The sequence below is a fragment of the Syngnathoides biaculeatus genome, chromosome 3 (assembly GCF_019802595.1).
Source record: "Syngnathoides biaculeatus isolate LvHL_M chromosome 3, ASM1980259v1, whole genome shotgun sequence".
In the NCBI taxonomy this organism is placed as follows: domain Eukaryota; kingdom Metazoa; phylum Chordata; class Actinopteri; order Syngnathiformes; family Syngnathidae; genus Syngnathoides; species Syngnathoides biaculeatus.
In genome coordinates, this window is record NC_084642.1 from 14,209,916 (window position 1) to 14,230,880 (window position 20,965).

General features: G+C 39.8%; 1 protein-coding gene across 3 annotated transcripts; it reads right to left on the reverse strand.

Annotated features, from left to right (window-relative positions):
• Positions 1 to 2,377: 2,377 nt before the first annotated feature.
• LOC133498059 (E3 ubiquitin-protein ligase AMFR-like) lies at positions 2,378 to 20,585 on the reverse strand. Of its 3 annotated transcripts, none has more exons than XM_061814462.1 (14): positions 20,373 to 20,585; positions 19,634 to 19,945; positions 18,361 to 18,453; positions 18,114 to 18,278; positions 14,256 to 14,408; positions 13,247 to 13,287; positions 12,074 to 12,206; positions 11,851 to 11,984; positions 11,611 to 11,721; positions 9,840 to 10,036; positions 9,660 to 9,763; positions 7,470 to 7,610; positions 5,664 to 5,863; positions 2,378 to 3,432 (listed from the first exon to the last, which is right to left on the reverse strand). In XM_061814462.1, exons 2-14 carry the CDS (start codon positions 19,886 to 19,888, stop codon positions 3,273 to 3,275), a joined length of 1,887 nt encoding a protein of 628 aa, XP_061670446.1. In that variant the 5' UTR covers positions 19,889 to 19,945; positions 20,373 to 20,585; the 3' UTR covers positions 2,378 to 3,272. The 3 variants fall into 3 exon arrangements, with proteins under 3 accessions (XP_061670446.1, XP_061670447.1, XP_061670445.1); XM_061814463.1 differs by having other exon boundaries at positions 5,664 to 5,839; positions 20,367 to 20,584; XM_061814461.1 differs by having other exon boundaries at positions 20,367 to 20,582.
• Between the last annotated feature and the right edge of the window lie 380 nt (positions 20,586 to 20,965).

A 20,965-nucleotide genomic window follows, 5' to 3' on the forward strand; every position in this document is an offset into this window, starting at 1 on the left:
TATATGACGTCATACAATCTCAGTTTTTACTGTACACTGTACGTTCAGCCATTCACGAACCGCACAATGAAAAGTTGACGTAATGTATTGTTCACAACGCTACACGAGTCTGTTTCAATGAAAAAAAAACCACCTCATTTTTAATCCACTTGTCTGATTGAATAAGTGCATCCACTGACACGAAAAAAGATTGACATTATCAGGTCCACGGCGTAATCTAAAGATGTACCTCAATCGGAGCACTCCATTATTTATCACTTACCTACGCGAACACGGAAATGCAGCTAGTGTCAATATTTAGATTAAACACGTCTCAGTGCCTGCCAACCAGTTAAGTGTACTCGGCCTCCGAGATAGCTGGGATATGCTCCAGATCTATCGCGACCTTTGTGAGTGTCACAGAAAATGGATGGATGGACATGTCTCGACCATCTGTATAAATCCTTGAAAAATACGTCGCGGGTAATTTTTTTAATGTAGAAACGTCACCTATCGGGAAGGTCGTAAACACGACGCCGATCCCATCTGACTGGGTCAGAGGCGGCGGTACACCCTGCCAGCCACTTCACCAGACTTGACAAAATAATTCCGTTTTGATACATAAATATAACCGACTGACGGTGTCTCAGGAATATAAAGCGTTAAATTAATAGCGTTCACGAGTCGGGTTCAGTTGTATAAATACAACATTGTTTTTCAAAAAGAGTCAGTTATATTTTTGCCAAAAGGCTGGAGCCACGCTCTTCTTTTTATTATGTATTCTGTGTCATTTACAAAACAAAAAAAATCTAGATTGACACAAATGGCCCATAAGGGAACCATCTTGGTTTGTAGGCACATTTACACTAGTACCGTTCAATCCAAAAATTGTCTCTTCATAAATTGCCCTCAATATTTTCATAAATTTGTTCGAAGTGTTGCATAACTGAAAGTAAAACCAAGTGTTTCCTGTTTTTAATCCTAATCAACAAATAGTAAGAAAATAGAATCCCAACTCATCAAGTAGAACAGCGGTGGTAAACCTGGAGCCCGTACACAGCATTTGATCCAGACTCCAAAAACACATAAACCCTGGGGGGATATTGAAAGCCACAATTTTTACCCACTCTCCTGTTGTCCTCTAATAAATGAAAAAAATTGATGACCGGTATGTTGGTTGCTGGTATGCTCCCCCACCCCACAAACATTTCTATACACCTTATTCACATTTGAAAATGATCGCAACAGACATTGATGCCAATACCTCATTGGAAAATATTTTCTTATTAAGAAACAGTAGTTTAAGGAAGGAACCCCACCGCATTTATACAAAATGTAATACTTCCTTGTTGTTGCTTACAAAAGAAGATTAGAAACCCCCCCCACCCCAAAAAAAACTACATACTTATGTTAACAAAAACAAATGGAAATGATACAATGCTGACACGTAAATACTTCAGTTTGCAGCATTAAAAACATTCACGTCCATACTGAAAAATACTAAAGTGACATTCTCTTACACAAGGGTAAGCAAAGAGAGAAAGAAAAAAAGGTATTTTTCCTACATTTACTGCAGTTCACAGTTGAAAGCCGTAACACTAATAAATGAGATTTTTTTTCCCCCCTCAAAAGAGAACAAGAATTCTAAAAATAAAAAGAAACCCAAACACCTTTTCGAAGACTCGGTTTCTCTAAATGCAACGCATGCCGTTTTATTTTCTCAGCCTGCCTGCTGAAGCTGCTGCTTACAATGTGTGGCACATACACAAATAGCGTTGGCATTCACGACGCACCCAGTCGTGTTGTTGCATTCACAAACGTTTCATTCAAAAGAATGAATCTCTTTAGCGAATGTAATGAACTGAATCAGTTTATGAAATGATTAGCTAAGAGGAACGACGTACTACAGAGTGAACATAACTCATGAGAGACTTTAAACCACTGATTTCAAACTTAAAACCCGGGGGCCAGATTTGGCCCGCCACATGATTTTATGTGGCCTGTGAAACTTCCATGATTCTTGTCAAAATCTGGAACAAAATTTCAAATAGTCATATCATCAATGATAACATTAAGATATTGTAAGAATTTTTGTTTTACCACGCATGTACAATAGTTGAAAACCGACTAACGCTGATTTCTGATTCCAAAACAAGTGTAAATATGACACGATTAAAGATTTGTAACTTTTCACAGTCATAACGGCCCTCTGAGGGAAACTAACTACAATGTGGCCCATGACAAAAATGAGTGACACCCCTGCACAGGAATAGCTTTCAGAGGCAGCCATTTCTTCAAGCTAACGGCGAATGTTGATGGAAACAAACACACACACACACGGCGGCATGGTTCGGACAGCGTCTCCATAATCTCAACGCACTACACAAACTCATGAACGAACAGGAGACCAATATACGAGTTTCATTCGCAAACTGAAGCAACATCAGCAGAGAGTTTAAGTGGAGAGTTGTTTGAAAAGATTGAGAAATTTAAAGTAAAAACATACATATTAACACATACATACGTGTCTCAAATGCAATTACTAAAGCTTTTTTTGTGTAACAATAATAATACATTAAACTCATATCGCGTTTCTCAAGACATCGAAAAACGGTTTATGCTTACTAGAAGACTAACAGTAAAGGTTAGTTAGCGGGAAGCCCGGGTGGCGGGTGCTGGTGTCAGCGAAGCTTTCCACCATGGGGGGGGGGGGCACCAAAGTCTTGCAGGTCGGCCGGAGCCTGGCTGGACGTAAAGGGGAATCGGAAGGGTATGTGCGGTAACGGCACTCGCTACACCCATTTTCAAAACTCACACCCGAACCCGGGTGTTTGAGAGCTTGTTTGGAGAGAGATGGTTAGGTGATGATTTTTTTTTAAAATCATCCCACCTCTCATAGTTTTATAAATACATAACAACAACGCATAGTGCTTCGGAGAATATGTTGAGTGAACCTCAGGGATGTAGCAACAGAAGGAGGAAGCCCTTGAATGATTCTGTGAGTGAATCTTTTGAACAAATCGTTTTAACGAACTGACTCTTATAATTCGGTACAGTCAAAGAAACGCCGTCTCCATCATGAGCTCCCAGTAGTTTAGCTGCAATCGGTGACGCCAAGGCCCGTCCCAATAGTCCGACCTCAATATTGGCGTCTGAAGGCTATATTTGCGATGCTCTTTATTAATTACGCTCTGAGAGATGACGACGGTCGCCGACTTTACTGTACATCACGAGGGGGGAGGAGTTAATAACACCGTCATGCCTTTGAGGAGTTGAAGTCTGCGGTTGGGTTTTCAGGGCGCGGCATCCTGTTGCATACGTCTCTCCATGGCTGCTGCCATGGATCGACGCCTCAGCGTTGTTGAGTCTACAACTGAGAAAGAGTCCTCCTCCTCGTCCTCCAGGCTGGGAACGTCATCATCCCTCCCCTCTGGACTCTTGGTCAGGTATCTTCTGCAAGTCATGCCACCAAGGAATGAATACGACGGTACAGCACGGAGGAAATTTCGCCTCCCGAGTGAAAAAAAAAATAATAATCCAAGTTTCAACTGTCATGCCATAACCTGTGAAATCCCTTGAGTGATACATGCCCCCCCCACCTCTCTACCCACAACTCCCAAAAAACTCTGAGTGGGTGGGAATTACTATAATTGCCTCTCGAAGGCAGCAGGGACCTTTTTTTTTTTTTAGAAAAGGTTTATGTCCTAACTAGATTAATCTCCACCCCTATCACTTCGACATACTTCCTCGGCTACATGATGGAGGAATATAAATAGTTTTGGAAATAACAGGAGCTCGAAAAAGAAATTCGCAACTAGGTGACATCGCAAATATGTACCAAACTGTAAATGTTGTTTGACTCAAGCTCTTTGTGGTGGATAAAGTACAGGATAGACAAAGTAAATCCTTTCTTTAATCCAGCCAACTGATAATTTACATTATCAAGTCTTGTACCCTTTGTTAAATTTTGCCAGTTTTTCCTCTGTGTGTGTGTGTGTGTGTGTGTGTGTTGTGTGTGTGTATACAGTGGTACCTCCATTACAAAATTAATTTGTTCCGGAAGTCATTTTATGTTATTAATTTTTCCATCAGTAGAAGCGCTTTCTACATGTACCATAACCAACTTTTTTCCACACGCTTTCAACCCTGCGTCTTATGTGGTCATGTGGCTAATTTGTGCATTTTTTCTAACGGCCGCAAGGGGACACTCGAGTGGAAAAAGTAATAGTGAGACCAGTGGAATATGTGTGCCGAGGGGGTCACTTTTACCAGTATGTTTTTTTTAACCGGCCCTGTTAGCGCTGCGCAAGCGTTCGGGCTATGCTAGTGTCTCAGTGATTTTTTTTTTAAACCAGCCCTGTTAGCATTGCGCTAGGGTGAGCGTAGTGCTAGCGTCTTGCTGCTGTGTTACTGCCGCGTCTCAGTGATTTTTTTTTTTTTTTTTTTTTAACCGGCCCTGTTAGCCCCGTGCTAGCGTTAGTGCCGTGAAAGCGTTAGCACCGCGCTAGCGTGTTTCTGCTGTTACTGCCGCGTCTCAGTGATTTAGGTATGGTTTTGTTTTTCTGGCTCTGTTAATGCTGTGCTACCGTGTTGGTACTGTGTAGCTGCCGCAGCTGTTTTTTTTTTTTTTTTTAACCAGCCCTGCTACCATCTTGTTGGAATGTTAAGCTAAGCTAAGGTCTTAAAACTTTGAAAACTCTTTCTGTGTACTGTCTTTCTTTGGAAATATCTCATGTTTCAATGTGGGTTTCAATGTAGGCACTTGCGGCTTTTACATAGGTGCGGCTTATTATGTGCCAAATGGTATTTCCTTTACAAATGTACTGGGTGAGGCTTATAACCGGGAATTACAGTAAATAACCTACTCTGTTCCAAGCTCCCCAACTCCCACTACCCCACCAAAAATAAGCATTCAAAGTACATAATGTAAAGAATAATGAAAATTGTGTTTGTTTATATTTGGGATTGGGCGACTATGTAAAGAGAAGGTGACTGACAACCGAAAGGTATTGTGGGGGTATGGAGGAGGAGGCAAACGTTTGACAGCTGAGAAAAAACATACATACGAATGTATGCACGCACACAACTTAATTCCATTAAAGTTTCTTGGGGCTCATGGTGAAGAAAGATGAATAAACTTGCAAAAAACACAAACAAAAAATTCACAAAAAGTTGTACTTTACCAATGTGCACAAGCTTGTGACAGCATGTGAAAGCGCCAGCATGGGTTGGTGACAGTCGAGTGTCCAAGGGAAACGAAAAGCATCATGGGTAAGGACTAAGATCCCTCCTAGCCAATGGATGCCAGGAAGATGCTACGGTGATAGCCAATGAGAGAGCAGCTCTATTGCACCACTTTCAATGCAAGATACAAGAAGTTTTTATGCTCAGTGCAATTTGGGGGCTGCGAATTCAGCGCCAATTTTTATCCTTTGGTATCCTGAATTTTCCTTCGTCATTATAGACAATATTTTTCCGATGAGCCATTTTCTAACCTAATTCAACCTCCAACAAACACAAAGACTTCCCTGACCACATAACAGCACAACCATTTTATAAATGAATTGAATATGAACGAGGGGGTATTCTTGGTTGTTAATTTGTGTTTCACATTCACAACTGAGTTAGAGAACTATGCTATCATGAAATGTTTGCCCACCCCTGGTATAGAGGTGCCACGATACCTGCGAGCCTGTTGGATAAGTTCCTCTTTGCGCTGCTTTAACATCGTCTGCCTTTCCTCAGCTGACTTGGAGAAGCGACCACCTCGGGCTTCTGTGTTGTCGGGTACGCTGAGGCCCTCCGCGGGGCCGGCGACAGCTCCACTGGGCCCCGCCTGCTCATCGAGTGCAGGACTAACCTGCAATGCACCACGCTCAATGGCCTGCAACAATATTCACACTTTTCAAGGTTAACTTCAAGCAATCACAAGATAAATCAGAGGCAGGCATATAATGGCCCTCAGGCAACATCAACTCTTTAACCTGCCCCTGTGAGTATTTACATTAGGGGTCAACCAACCTTTTTGAAACTGAGAATTACTTCTTGGGTACTGATGAATGCAAAATGCTACAAATTTAATACACACTTCTGAAATGACAAATGTGCTTAAATTACCTAAAATTATTTTTTCTGATTTTCATCAAAGTGAAGACACTAATCCTAATACTTTTTTCTAAATAATTGTCAACAGTGATTAAACAAGGTAGAAAATAATATCCACGGAACTTTTTGTAATATACCTCTGCAAGAGTTTACATTTTAAAATGATAACTTCTACAACTCAAAGAAATCAATGTCACATCACTGGTCTACTTTTTTTTTCTTTTAGAAAAGTCGGATCATGTGGTCCTTGGGGGCATCCTAGTGACTGTGAATGCCACGTCACATTATTTTGTAATACTTTTTGCATTAACCGTGCAGTTTTCTTTGTATTCTTTATTTTTACATACAATCTATCTTAATATTAAAATACAAATTTTGTTAAAAATATGTATATATTCAATATTAAGTTTTAATTTCTTATGATAGAATTAATTTTAACTCCAAACATTTTGAAAAATTTTTTTCAAGTACCGATATTTTACGTATTTTACATGTACTACTTTGACAGGGAAAAGTCACGTCTCCTATTTTTTTATTTTAAAAGGTTTCATCAAGTCGGTTGATTGAAAGAAACAGGAGTAAAATAAATTTTTTACATTTTATTAGATATCTTGGGAATTCTGAGAATGAATTATTTCATATAAAGTTAAAGTATATGACATTTTATATGTATTATTTTGACAGGGAAAAGTCAAGTCTTCTAATTTCTTATTTTATAATCTTATCAAAATCGGTTAATTGATTTATCGTAACGGAAAAAAGACTTAAAAAGGATTAACATACACATTTAACAATTGTGTATTGTATTAAAACTTTTGTTAATCAATATGGGTTATTACAATTACATTACATTAATATTAAATGATAATTTCAATACTTTTAATATAATTGTTTAAATGTTTTGTATATATTTTGCATACAAATTAGAGTTGCAAAATTATGGCCAAAATAATCCTGATTATTTTTATCTCCATTGTAATACCAATTATGAATTACAATTAGTCCTCATGGTAGAGAAAAATATTTTTTATCAAATAAAATTCAATTGATTGTGCAGCCCTAATACACATTCATCTCATCTACCTAATACGGCCCGGCCCCTCTGTCCATTTTCAAAATCCAGATGTGGCACTTGAGCACAAAAGTTTGCCCACCCCAGGTATGCTCTAACTTTGACAAGGAAATGGGCCCTGATACACTCTGGAATTGAAGGGACACTGTCTGCATGTCAAAGCCACAAATTGCTGAATTGTTTTTTCATGAAAAAGATGCATGTATCATAGCACAAATTCAAACCAAATCAGCAAAGCAAATGTTTCAGGGTAATGACAGAAATAGTATGAGTGCGCTACGTAAGAAGGGTTCAAAAGTGACAGCTGACAGACCTGTGTCGGAGGAGGGAAAGGCACCTGGATACGTCCCTCTAGGATGTTGTCGGTGGTTACCTCCACAGAGCGGGTCAGCTGAAGGTCTTGCATGATCAGGTAGGAGGGCACCTGAGGGAACATCTCCTGGACCTGATGGGCCTAGTGACACACAGGTACAATAACAATCATTGAACCACAGCTAACAGCTAACATAAGACGTACACCACGTATGCAAACTACTGTAGATATAGAGCATTTATACAGCATAAAAAGAACATGTTAGAAAGAAGGGCTGGGCAAAATGGCAGTCTCATTCCAGCTTGCTCCAGTCTTTACACAAACCTTTAATAGATCTCTGAAACTGTGCGAGGTGCCATCCTGTTTCAAATGGTCCACCGTTATATCCCAGTTCCCAAGAAACCTGTAATCTTGGTTCTAAAAGACTGCAAGCCTGTCGCCCTGACATCTAATGATCATGAATTCCTATGAACGCCTCGTACGGCAACGTAACGGGGCCTCTGCAGAACTCCTTGGAGTCAACCAGTCAACATGAGACTGGACTTCATCGTAGAATACTTCTACAGTGTGGGGACCCATGTCAGGATCCTGTTCATGGAGTTCAGCTATGCGTTCGACACCATCATCCCAGAGCTCGTCTCCACCAAGAATAGCTAGCTCAATGTCTCACCTTTCATCTGCCAGTGTATTAACAGGTTCCTGATGGGCAAGACAGAGCAAGTGAGGGTGGGGGACACCACCTCATCCACACGCACCACCAGAACCAGAGTGCCGCAAGGATGTGACTTCTCTCTATGGCTCTTCTCTCTCACTACGGAAGCGACTGCAACTTAATGCACCTGACTGTCAAACTCCTGAATTTTGCAGACACACCAGTCATCGGTTTCATCCAAGATCAAGACAAGCCTACGTATTGACATGATTGTGGACTTTAGGAGTAATTCCTTCACCACAGCTGTCCCCATACAGTCCAACGCCCTAAGTCAACTGTCGAGACCTTCAAGTTCCTTGGAATTAGTCTTTCAGGACCTGAAGTGGGAGACCAACATCAACTCCATCCTCAAAAAAGGCCCAGCAGATTATGTAAAGTACTTCTTACGGCTTCTGAGGAAGCATGGCCTGCCAGAGGACCTGGTGAGGCAGTTCTAGACAGCAGTCGTCGAATCAGTCCTGTGTTCATCCATCAAAGTAAGTTTTGTTTCTGCCATAACGGACAATCAGGACTGCTACAAAAATTGTCAATGTTTCCAGTGGTCACTTTAACTGCTATTGATAAAGTCCATTAGTTACAGATTTACCCTTTGTTGTTTACTCTGTGGTGCAATATAGGCAGAGACTGGGGGACACGTACTTCCGAGTCACTGATACAAAATATGACCAGAGTTGGCAAAAAAAAAAAGATATTGCCAAAAAGGGCAATATCTCGAAAGACTCAAGTCGGGGTACTCATAAGTTGAGGTACCATTTTTACTGGATATCCCAGAACAAAACTATAAGTACACTAAACTATATACAACACTTTTGTTTTTGCTCCCATTTTACATGAGCTGGACTAAAATATCTTGAACCAAAACAATTCAGAGTTGCCTTTTATTGTGGGCAACTTGAACCTTGAAGTCTTGACACACAATTGTGTTTGCACACTTCCACAATTGTCATTGAACTGGGCTATCGCTCTAATGGGCACTCTACCTGCTCTAAATACTAGAAGACTGTGTCCCTGCACAACTTTGCACAACAATGAGTTCTTATAAGGGGAAAAAAAGTCCCCTGTCAATTGTCTGTCTTTGTTTTTCATATTAAACATGTATGTCGTACCAGAGCGGCACTAACTGCTGAAGACAAATTCCATGCCTGTTGTTACATACTTGGCCAATAATGCTGATTCCGACTCTGAATTTATGGCACACCTGTTCAATAATCATGCTGTATAATCAGCATCTTAATATGCCACACCTAGGAGATGGGATGGATTATCTCAAAGGAAAAATGCTCACAAACAGATCTTGACAGATTTGTGAACGATAGTTGAGGGAAATAACCTTGTGTGAAGATGGAAAAAGTTTTAAATCTTTGAATCCAGCATACAAAAAATGGGAACAAAAACAGAGGTGTTTCATTTATCTTCATTTAGTATCCATCTTCCACAATAGAAATTGCATCATTTTCTAAAATAAATGAGAAACTTACCATAGCCGTAAGCTGAGAGTTGTTTGCCTGAGCAATCCCTAAGATATTGGTGGTGTGCATTACTTCTACTGAGAAACTGGGTAACCAGCTGGCAATGCGTGACCCTTTGAGAGAATGCCTGGTTAATGTGACTAGCTAACAAACTGTGAGGAAACTGCACGTCTGTGTCTGCAGACAGACCATCGAAGTGGAAGAAATGATTGTGTTGATTGATGTGTGGTCTCGGATCTGCGGCGGCTCCCGCAGGAACAGCATCTTCCTCCATGCGGACCCCAGGCTGCTGGTCTCCAGCCTGCTCGCCTTCCCCATTGATGTTTAGGGATGTGCGACAAGTAGGGCACGAGGTGTCCTGCTCCAGCCAAGAGCGCAAGCAAGAGCTGCAACACAGAGAAGAAAAACACACAGACACTTCAGCAAGGTCTATTTTCCAAAAGAAAACTGAATTTTAGGTCACAGAAAGCATACTTTTGGAGTAAAATCAGGCCAAGATGTAGGAAAGGTTTTCTGAATTTTTAAACAGGAACAAAACCATTTTGGGTCTAATTTTCTTTTCATTATTTGCTCCTTAAATCCTAACAGTGGTTATGAAGGGCATGCAATCGAAACAAAGGTGTAACAGAAAAGACGTTTTATTTGTTAGTTTTTCATCTGTTTTACTGTATATTCATAGTCTACAAGCATTTTTCATGCAAATATCTCCTGTAATCATGACTTTACTGCTGTGCTATTAAACTTAGGACCCGTGACCCCCCACCCCGTATGGTCATAAGCGAACGATTGTTAGGTATGGACTATTCATAGACAACACGGACTGATCATCGACATGATCTGTTCATAGACAACATGTACTCATCGTACACGAGCTGTTCATATACATTGATGGTTATTCAAAGAAATAATATAGAGTAAATAAAATCAAAATTAAAGGACAGGCTTTGGTTTCAGGGTTTGTACACTTCCAGAGAATCAAAATTCTATGACTTTCCAGGTACTCTGTGGAAAATCCCATGACTAATATTGGATTGACTGCTTGCGGTAGACAGCAATATTGCAACTATATGATCATGTGTTTCCACTTAATAAGTGCCAAAGCTTACCAATGTAGTAGGTGCCTCATAATGACTGGGAAATTTTTATTAAAAATCTAAACTATAATTACATGTATAAAAGTATTATTGATAAGAATCTCATTGGCTTTGCGTGTAATCAGCAGAGACATGGGCATGGTTTTAGAAAGCCATTCGCCATTGGACGACTTCATATGACTTCGCAATGCACCTTCTCCCATGTTAGATAGGTCAATGCGTTTACCACATGCAGAACATTTCGCAGTGTAACTGTCGCGAAGCCCAAGCCACCTCCAGAAGAACTCATTCTCTAACCACGTGTCGAATAAACCGGCACTTTCCCGGCATATCCATAACTGGAAGCTTTGTTTGTTTAACTGCCCAGCTGCGCATTAACTCTGCACTTGGATGAACTGAATTTATTGGTGTCGCGTCGAGAAATTTCGAAAACCAGAAATGTGCTAAAGTTATTGGTCTTCGCTTGAAAAGCTTATCGTTTAATTAAAAACAATATTTTGAGCTGCAACAACAAAATTCCATAACATTCCCTGACCCAAGCCAAATACTTTTTATTTCCCTGACTTTAGGGGGCCCAAGGGGTGGCATTTTTTTCCCATGATATTCCAGAAATTCCCTGGCCTGTGCGAACCCTGGGTTTAAACTCAGGTTGGACATCTATTGACCCTAACCTAAAATTGAAATTGAAAATTTTTTTTTTACTTCACAAACAGGGGGAAAAATACCATAATGTGCATGAAAACATTTAAATTGTGTCAATGCTGCATCCATCAATGGACAGTCTTGTGTCAGTCAGATGATCTACCAACAGCATTACGTATTACTGATGTCACTTTAGCAACTGTAGGAAAATTTTGAATTCTCACTTGTGGAACAGATGACCACAGGGAAGCTTTCGTGCTGTCACCATGGTGTCCCAGCAAATGGCGCAATCGTCATCATTCGCTGACAGCTCCTCTGCAGTGGCAACTGCAAATCTGTTATCGTGTATCATACATTGTAAACATTGAGTATGAAATTCAAAATAGTTTTAATAGAAATCTAAGCAATATATATATATATATAAAGCCAAAAATATACTTTTGCTAATACTGATTGATCATTACCTAGCCTCCATGTTGTTGATAACACGAAGGTAGTTCTTGTGTCTACGGATGCGACGTTGCACCTCGTGGAAGAGATATCGCAGCTGCATAAAGATGACCAAGCTTGCCATGGACAGCCAGATGTTACCGAAAAGCTGATGAGACAAATATTAAAAGGCAATGTCAAATATTGCAGGAGAATGAGGTAGAAGTTGTGCCAATTCGTTTCTATTATTTTTCTGACCAGCATATGGATGTGATGCATGAGGTCAAGAAAGAGCATTGCCAACTCCATGATGAAGTCTGCGTAGTAGACGTAAGTTCCTTTACTCTCCCATGTTCCTGGGTGGTTTAGGTCCCACAGGTGAATGGAGTACCTGTACAGGAATAAAGACAGGTACATTATGATAAGTTATGTGAATCAAGGTCAATACAAGGCTATGTCAACTAAATCCAGGCATGGTTTCCACTCTTCCTTCAAAATGTCCAAATTAAAGAACAACAAAGAGCAAAACTTCAAAGTTCAAGTTTAATTTGATGCACAAACAAGCTTGTTACTCAATTCACTTGTACAGTATACCCTATTAATTTTCCTATTAAAATAAAGCATAAAGCTATTAATCCATTCGAGACCGCCCCCAAAAACACCCAAGAATGTTGTGGTTTTAGTAAAAAAAAAAAAAAACACTGCTGTAAATAATGACAATAAAAATAATATTAAAAAAATGAAGTTTTTTTTATAAAGTGTAATTACTTTGGACCACCGAAAAGCTTGTGTGTGCGCCTTTAAGCTTGGGGCCTACTGAGTGACATTAGGAACTTGTTTGGTCTGCTGTGCGCTTCAGAGGACAACAGTAGGTCATTGCAAGTCTCCCAGTAGGTCATTGCAAGTGTTTTGTATTTGCAAGGGCCTGACTACTCCATTTAATAAACAGCCAAAAGTGGATCAGCAACTGTGGCCACTCCTTGTTTTTGTTTTTTTCACCAATTTACTTGTGTTTGCTTCTAACTCAAATTTTGGCTTGCAAAATAAAGCAAAGAAAGCAACGGCTCAAACACTGAAACTTTTCCATCGGGGGAGTTGTAAATCAAAGTACCAATTAACATTTAAAAAGTTGAACCAGAATAGAGAACCAAAAATAATGCTATGTTCCAAGGCTGATAACAGTCATTCTCATCATGTAATATGAGACGACAGCATCTCTGAATACTTCTGACTTGAGAGGTTATCTACTTGTAGAAATCTAACTTTCCTCTGTGGAACAACATGACTCTTGTAAAAATCGGAGTAAGAAATTGTCTCACTTAGATTAACTGACAACACTGGTATAAATCTGTAGAGGCATTCCCATGCATCTGAGGATGCATCGATGCGTGCACATCCATGCATCCCTTAAGGAGGCTTAAAGGGACTTACCTCATAATGACATGGCCTGTGCGAACGGTCACCATCAGACACTGAGGCCAAAAATAGATAAGCATTAACTCTTATTTATAATGATTCAAACTCCGTACATGTACACAAAGGTGCCATTGACATGAACATTTCACAAGATGTTGAGAACAACTGAAGTTACCCATACATATGAAGAAAATAAAACAAGTGCAGAAATTCATTTGTGTGTATTATTGTCATGTGAATTGACAGGGAAAGGGTATTGAACATGCCAACTGGTATTTATTCAATACTGTGTACAAAAGCCTTTGTTTCCAATGACATCTTAAAGAGGCCTCCTGTACAGAGAAACTAGAAGCTTTATTTATCTTTGAAAACAATTGCCTTTCCTTGAGAGTATGTTTTGGATCATGATCCTGCTGAAATATCCACCCTTGTTTAATTTTCATCATTCATGAAGATGGCAGCAGATTTTTGTCAGGAATGTCTCGGAACATTTGCCCTTTTATCCTTCCTTCAATCATGTGAAGTTTACCAGTACTATTTGTAATAAGCAGCCCCACGCCATGTTCCCATCTCCACATTTCCATGTTGGTGTGCTGTTTTTAGGGTAATGTGCAGTGATACTTCTCCTCCAAATGTGGTGTGCATTATGGCGTCCAAAGAGATCAATTTTGATCTCATCAGATATGTGATACTCATTAGCACTTACAAGGGAGTGGATTGCTGTTTGACTGATAGATTTAATGTGTTGTCTTGGCTTTCGTGTCTTCTTGGACCTATCTTTCTTCAAGAGTTCAATGTTTTTTTTCCTGTCATTTCATATAATTACATACAGCTTACTTTCTGGTTTTATATTTTCTACTTTCTTTGTATGTATGGATTAATTGAAGTGAATCCAACATTTGGTGAACTTTTGATTTCAATAGAACGTTTGGAAATATATTTACTGAGAAAATGATAAACCTTTCAGCCAGTATGTATTCTATTTATCAATTTCTTTTGCGTGTGCATCACACACTATATTTACCTCTGCAGCCATGAAAGAGAGGGTGTGCATTCCATGGGATGCCCCCAGCAGACCACAGACTACTGCCAGACCACAGCAGTCTAGCAGAAGAGTGACAAGTAGACACATGACGCGCACATGGCTGTTCATGGGAGTGGAGGGTGAGAAGGACAGCTGTAACAAAAAATACATAACAACGGACAGTTAAAAGGTGGAGTGGGTCATGCTACTGGAATATCCTTTCATTTACCTTGCCAACTTAAGTATTCATGTTTGTTCAAAGAGCAAAGAAAAAAAGCACAAAAGGAGATGAAATATCTGTTTTAATCAATATCATAGTGAAAACAGTGAGGCAAAAATGTCATTTGGTGGTTAGCAACATTTGCTACAGAGTTCTGAGGTTTAGGGTTTGAATCCCAGCTACAGCCTTCCTGTGTGGAGATGCCATGTTCCCCCTTTGTTTGCAGGAACACTCTATAACAGAAAGCTGAATGCTGGTTGACATACTGTATAATTTGTTTTTCTATACTTTGCAATTCATCATGTCATTTTTAAAAGGTGACTGAGAAGTTGAGAAGTGCTATTTTATTATATAAATCCACGCGGGAGAGTGATGATTCTGCCGCATTTGCTGGTCTTTTGTATACTTGTGATTTCCCTGTGCTTTTGCTGTCAATTTAAAACTGGTCTGTGTCTTGGATCTGTGAATTGTTCAAACCCCAGCTCAATTAATCTGAAATGCAGCTGCATTCAGATGCAAGCGGACCAAGACCGCTTGGGGCTCAAGTGAACCGAACTGCACACGAGTTCCCAAACAAAGACCACATGGAGCTAAAGAGCACCAAAACACAACTATATTCACATGTAAGTGGTTTGTGACTGGTTGTGACTGGTTAAAGAAGTGGTTTTGTTTGTTGTTTGATGCACACCAGGTTTATGGATAGCATCACACTTCATTCACTGAGCAATTGCCCGAGTTTGTTTCAACCAGAGCTGCCAATTTACACAAATTCTCTTCCAAAACATTTTGTCTTAATTTGTGTTAAGTCTAAAGTTCCATATTTTCAAAACTTTGTCAAGCCAATTACTGTTGAACAGTTACGGCAGGATACTTTGTAACTGAATGAAAATAATTCTGCATAATGTCTAACTGCAGTGCATTATTATCACTCTGTAATCAGAATCGTTAATTATGGTTTCAATCTTTGCATCTACCTTGTAATGGCAGACGCAGTTGCACACTGAATCAAAGGTTATGTAATTTCTCATTTATAATATGCATTTTCCCCCCAAAAATGTCAATTGTCTTCATTATACATACAGGGGAAAATGGAAAAAAACCTCTTTATAAATGTATGCCGCCACCTAGAGGTTATGAAGAACCTGTACATTTTAACTCCAATATGCGACCACCACCTAGAGATGATAAAATTGTGTAGCCTACACTTTCACTTTTATATGACAGGGGTGTGCTTAGGGTAAATTTGGCTTTCGGCCCAGTCTGACGTCCTGAGCAGCTAGATAAGTTTTTCATCCAGGATACCTCTGTACTTGGCCGCATTCCCATACCACCATGCTTTACTGCTGGGACTGTATTTTACAAGTGATGAGCAGAAATTGTTTTTCCCCACACATACTTCTTAGAATTAAGTCCAAAAAGTTTTGTGTTGGTCTCATCTGACCAGAGAATTTTACTTCTCACCCTCTTGGAACTGCTTCTGCTGTTTTTTCAGCAACATCCAGGCAGGCTTTCATGTGTTTTGCATTGAGGGGAAGCTTCCATCGGGCCACTGACCCATAAAGCCCAGCCTAGTGGGGGGATGTAGTGATAGTTGACTTTTAAGAACTTCTCCCATCTCTCAACTTCTGGAGCTCTACCACAGTGATGTTTGGGTTCTTTACTTCTCTCACCAAGGCTTTTCTCCCCAGATTGCTCAGTTTGGCTAGATTAGGAGCTACAGGAAGGGGTCTGGTCGTCCCTAACATTTTCCACTTAAAGATTACGGTGGTCATTGTGCTCTTAGGAACCTTAAACGCGGCAGAAATATTTTTTGACTTCAGCCAGATCTGTACCTTGCCACAATTCTTTGAGCTCTTCAGGCAGTTCCTTTGACCTCATGATTCTCATAGTTCTCTTGACTTAATGATTATCATTTTGTCTGACACACTCTGAGCTGTAAAATCTTATAAAGACAGCTCTGTGGCTTTCCTCCTCAAGTCCAATCAGTACAATCAAACACATCTGGACTCCAATGAAGGTGTAGAACCATCTCAAAGGATGATCAGAAGAAATGAACAGGACCAAAGTTATGTCAAACCAAAGGGTCTCAATACTTATGGATGTGTGATATTTCAGTTATTCTTTTTTTAATCAATTTGCAAACATTTATACAGTTGTTTTTTTTCTGTCAATATGGGGTGGTGTCTGTACATTACTGTGAAAAAAAAACATTTCAGCAAATGGCTGCAATATAACTGAAAAATTTAAGGGGGTCTGAATACTTTGCATGCGCCACTGTATCTACAGTTGTGGTCAAAAGTTTATTTATCCTGGGAGAATTTTTCATATGATTTTCTTTTTCATATGATGGGAATTTCCCTATTATGGCAATAATAAAGGTTATCTTATCTTATATTACAAATATTTATTATCAATAATATACTTTCAATTTGTCAGAGACCGTGTGACTTTCACAGCTTGTCCTTTCACATTGAATGTCATGACACCAGATAATTATTACGCGGCTCTCGTGTTAATGAAAAAGAACGAAACATTACAAGCAGTCCTTTTAGAGGAAACCGTAAGAAAAAAAAAAATCTTAAACAATGATCTTTAAAGTGGTCCCCGTAAGGCCCGAGATAGACCCGTTCAGCTCTATTATTAGCACCAGACTATATTCGTCCGTTAGCTCACTTAATATATTTTCCCTTGCTACGGTGGAAGACACTCTGGTATCAGATGTTGTGCATGTATTGGAAAACAAAGTATCATATGATGCCAGTCGAGCAGTTCTCTAAGCTTGAGGTGTCCTAGAATACGGAGGAGCCTCCAAAGACACTTTAGTGCTGATAAAATTTAGAGTTTCAGAAATATGGGGAAAAGAAATGCCTTTAAAATGAGAAATTCAGGGTGATGCAATTTTACGTGTATGAAACAAGCAGTTAGTGGACCTCAATATACCTCTTTTTAGCAGGCATCAACGAATATTTTAGTTTTTGGTTTTGATTTCTGTAAAGCACTTTGTGTTGTATTGTGATGTATAAATTTGTGGTATATGTGATTTGATATTCTAGGTCTATGTTTTGTCATCCGGCTCCCTACCACATATGCTTGTCACTTGTGAGGAGAAGGCAGATTGCTATACATGCATGTCATATTTTTTTAAATTTTACAATGTATTAGTGGTTAATTTTGTTGGTGGAACAGTTGAAGGTAAAACAGTGAGCTATGAAGTGCATCAGCAATGCAAAGTAAGGTGGGTGTTTAAATTTTGCTTTGTTTCTGAGATTCATGGACTTGGCAATTTCCATTTGTGTCTGAATGCATGATTGTTAATGGTAAACTGTTATATTAAACGTCTCTACAGTTGATAAAAGTTTTATGATGGCAACTGTTGAGCTTCTGGGAAAAAAATTAAAATTGTAATTTTAGTAGTGTTTGGTTTAACCCGACTTTGGAGTTTTCACTGTATTTTTCAATGTACTTATCCCAGATTTGTTCATCCCATTCATGCTAATAGTTTACTCATGAGGGGGTGGCTAGTATTTGCACAAGCGTTGAACTTTTCTCTACTTCTCAGGACAAGTTGGTTTTGTATTTCCATTGTGGAGTACAACGTAATATGTTACAACAAAGGTCTGCAGTCAATAAAAACTTACATATTCAAATCGGTCCTTGCAGAGCTGTACCATGAGGTGAAGAAAGACCAGTGCTGAGAACCACAGACACCACATGACCACCTCCTCTACTGTCTGCACGTTCAGCACGCCAAAGATGAATATAAACTTGTAGAAGATGAAGTTCCAGAATTTGTCTTTTAGGTGCTGGGGGAGTTCAAATAGGTGAGAATTAGAAAATAATACTTATGTTTTCCTGTATAATTAGGTATTCAAGCCCCAAACACACCTGTTTTTCACTGACTCTGAGGGGGCCAAACACCACATACTGGATCATTTTTGCGATTAACATTAAAGAGCAGCAGAATGTGTTGACTAGCACCTGTGGGAAAAGGAACAGAAATATTGATTCATTAATTTCTTATACCACTGACCCTCATAAGAGTCAGGGGAGTGCTGGAGGCAATCCCAGCTGATTCTGGGCAAGAGGCGGGGCACACCATGACCTGTTAGCAGGGCACATGTTAGGAAACCACCAAGTCGCACTCACATTCACACCAATGGGCAATTTAGACTCTTTACCTATGATACCAACCTATCATTCATGTTTTGGGGATGTGGGCGGAAACCACAGTGCCCAAAGACAACCCACAATAGCGCTCTGCAATTTAAATTGAGTCAGAGACATAGCTGAACTCTCACTTACCTACGAACCATCCACACACACATCATCTGAAATTAATTAATCCACGGTGTGTTAGAAAGCCATCGAGAGGGAGAACGGCTGACCGGCATCCTGAATTATAGTAGGATCTCAGACCAACAAAATAGCATGGGGGAAAAAAAAACATTTCCTTGAAAGTGAAATGAGGGAATTTTTTTCTGCAAATGGTTTAGCGATGACAGGTATTGCATACTATAACTCCAAATGATCCATCCATCCATTTCTGAGCCATTTATATATAATAAATTATGTATGTAAAAGTGGGCAGAGGGTGGACAGATTTGCCTTACAGTTCTGAGGACCTGATTTGAAATCCATCCTTGCCTGTGGCATTTGTATGTTCTATCTGTGCGTTTTTTTCTCCGGGTACCCCAGTTTCCTCTCACATCTAAAAAAAAACAAGTACATGTGCCCATGCAATTGGCAAACAGTTCAAGGTGTACCTTGCCTGTCGTCAGCAGCTCGCTCGGCTAGGTTCCATCATACGTGCGATGCTGGTGAGTATACGCAGTGTAGAAAATGGATGGCTGGAATGTAAAGGCTGTAATGTTTTTACTTCATTAAATTGTATTGTTTAAGAATGCTCAGTGTTTAGAAATGTACTGTGATTGAATGTAGCGTATCCTAATATGTGAAAACACAAATATGTTGTTTTGTCAGCTACTTTTGCACTGCTTTAATTGATCTTTTGGGCTTTTTCCAAGGTATCATGTTAGTACTAGTACCAAGGTACTTTAGGGTGACAACACTAAGGGCACCCATGAAGTCACCCCCGATGAAAACAATTTAACACCCTGGATTATACAATCGTTGTACAAAAAAGATCACCAATACTCACCCATACAAAGAGGCTGTCAGTGACCAGATACCACAAGACAGTTGTTGCCAGTTCAGTGTTACTAATATCACGATTCAAGTCTTCTAGTTCCACGTCCGTGGGCGTTGGGGTTTCATCTGCTTCCAAAGACGCAAAGCCAGGATCTGTTACAGTGGTGTAGGCACTGAAGATGCTACCAGCCAGCAGAACCGCGGTCAACACCGCGTAGGTCTGCAGACTGGGCCAAGGGAACCTCTCCAGAAATAGCAGAGGCATTTCTGCACTGAGCTTTCTCTCCACTCGTTAAAACTGTAGTTTGTCCGCGTTCGAGACCTTGAAAGCGTAAAAGTTCGTTAACAAAACAGAGTAACACTCGGGAGTTATGTGACATGCACTGAAGTCAATTACTACATCGACGACAGGCATAATGTGGTAAACATGTAGGAATGTAGAAAGTGACGTCACCCAGGTGAAACGTTTACCTAATAGCACGACGACTTAGCCTGACATGTTGCTCGATGACTTAAAGCCGACAAATTCCCGCCGCTACGAATCACGATTACCTCAAGTATTTACATTTTAATTTAAAACAAGTGAGTTCCCAAGCTCCAAGCTAAAGTGTGTTGAACTGACGCCCCAAGTACGAGCTCTTCATACGGCTAACACTAGCTCCAAGTTTGCTAACATTAGCTACTTGGCTAATCATTCTTTGCTCCCAGTTGAAGCAGCAAACCCGTATTAAACGTTCGCTTACACTTGCCGGGAATCTCTTCGACACTGTTTGAACTCCAAGTTGTGTCGAACGCTGTGGTTTCTAGGACTGCTCCATTAAATCCATCGTAATTGTCAACATCGTCATGTTTATTTCACCGCAGCCAAGCTGGGGGGGAGGCTCCTGTCTCGTGCGCGTTGTCACGACGTCATCATTAAGAAATCGACGTCCCCTCTGTTTTTCCTCCTCAAAACATCTTTAAATGTAATATATCCCAGTTCATTTTCGTGTCTAAGTAATAGTAATAATACTTAAGAAGTATTATAATTCGCATCTGATCCCTTTGAACTGTTTTTGGTTAGCTTACCCCCATACTTTTATTTCCCATTGGTGTTTCCAGACCATTTTTATTATTACTATGATTTTTTTATGTTTTGTGAGTGGGAGGGACGCAAAACAAGCACCCGTAAACAGAATCTCAGGACCCCAAAAGTTTTTTAAAATTAAAATCTTTTAAACAGTAGGTTATGTCCTTTTTAAACTACCTATAGAATTGTAAAACCATACAGTACTTGGTTGAAACGTAATATTAAAATAAAAATCATTTTTTTGTCCTTGGCTACATTGTAGTTGTGGTTTCA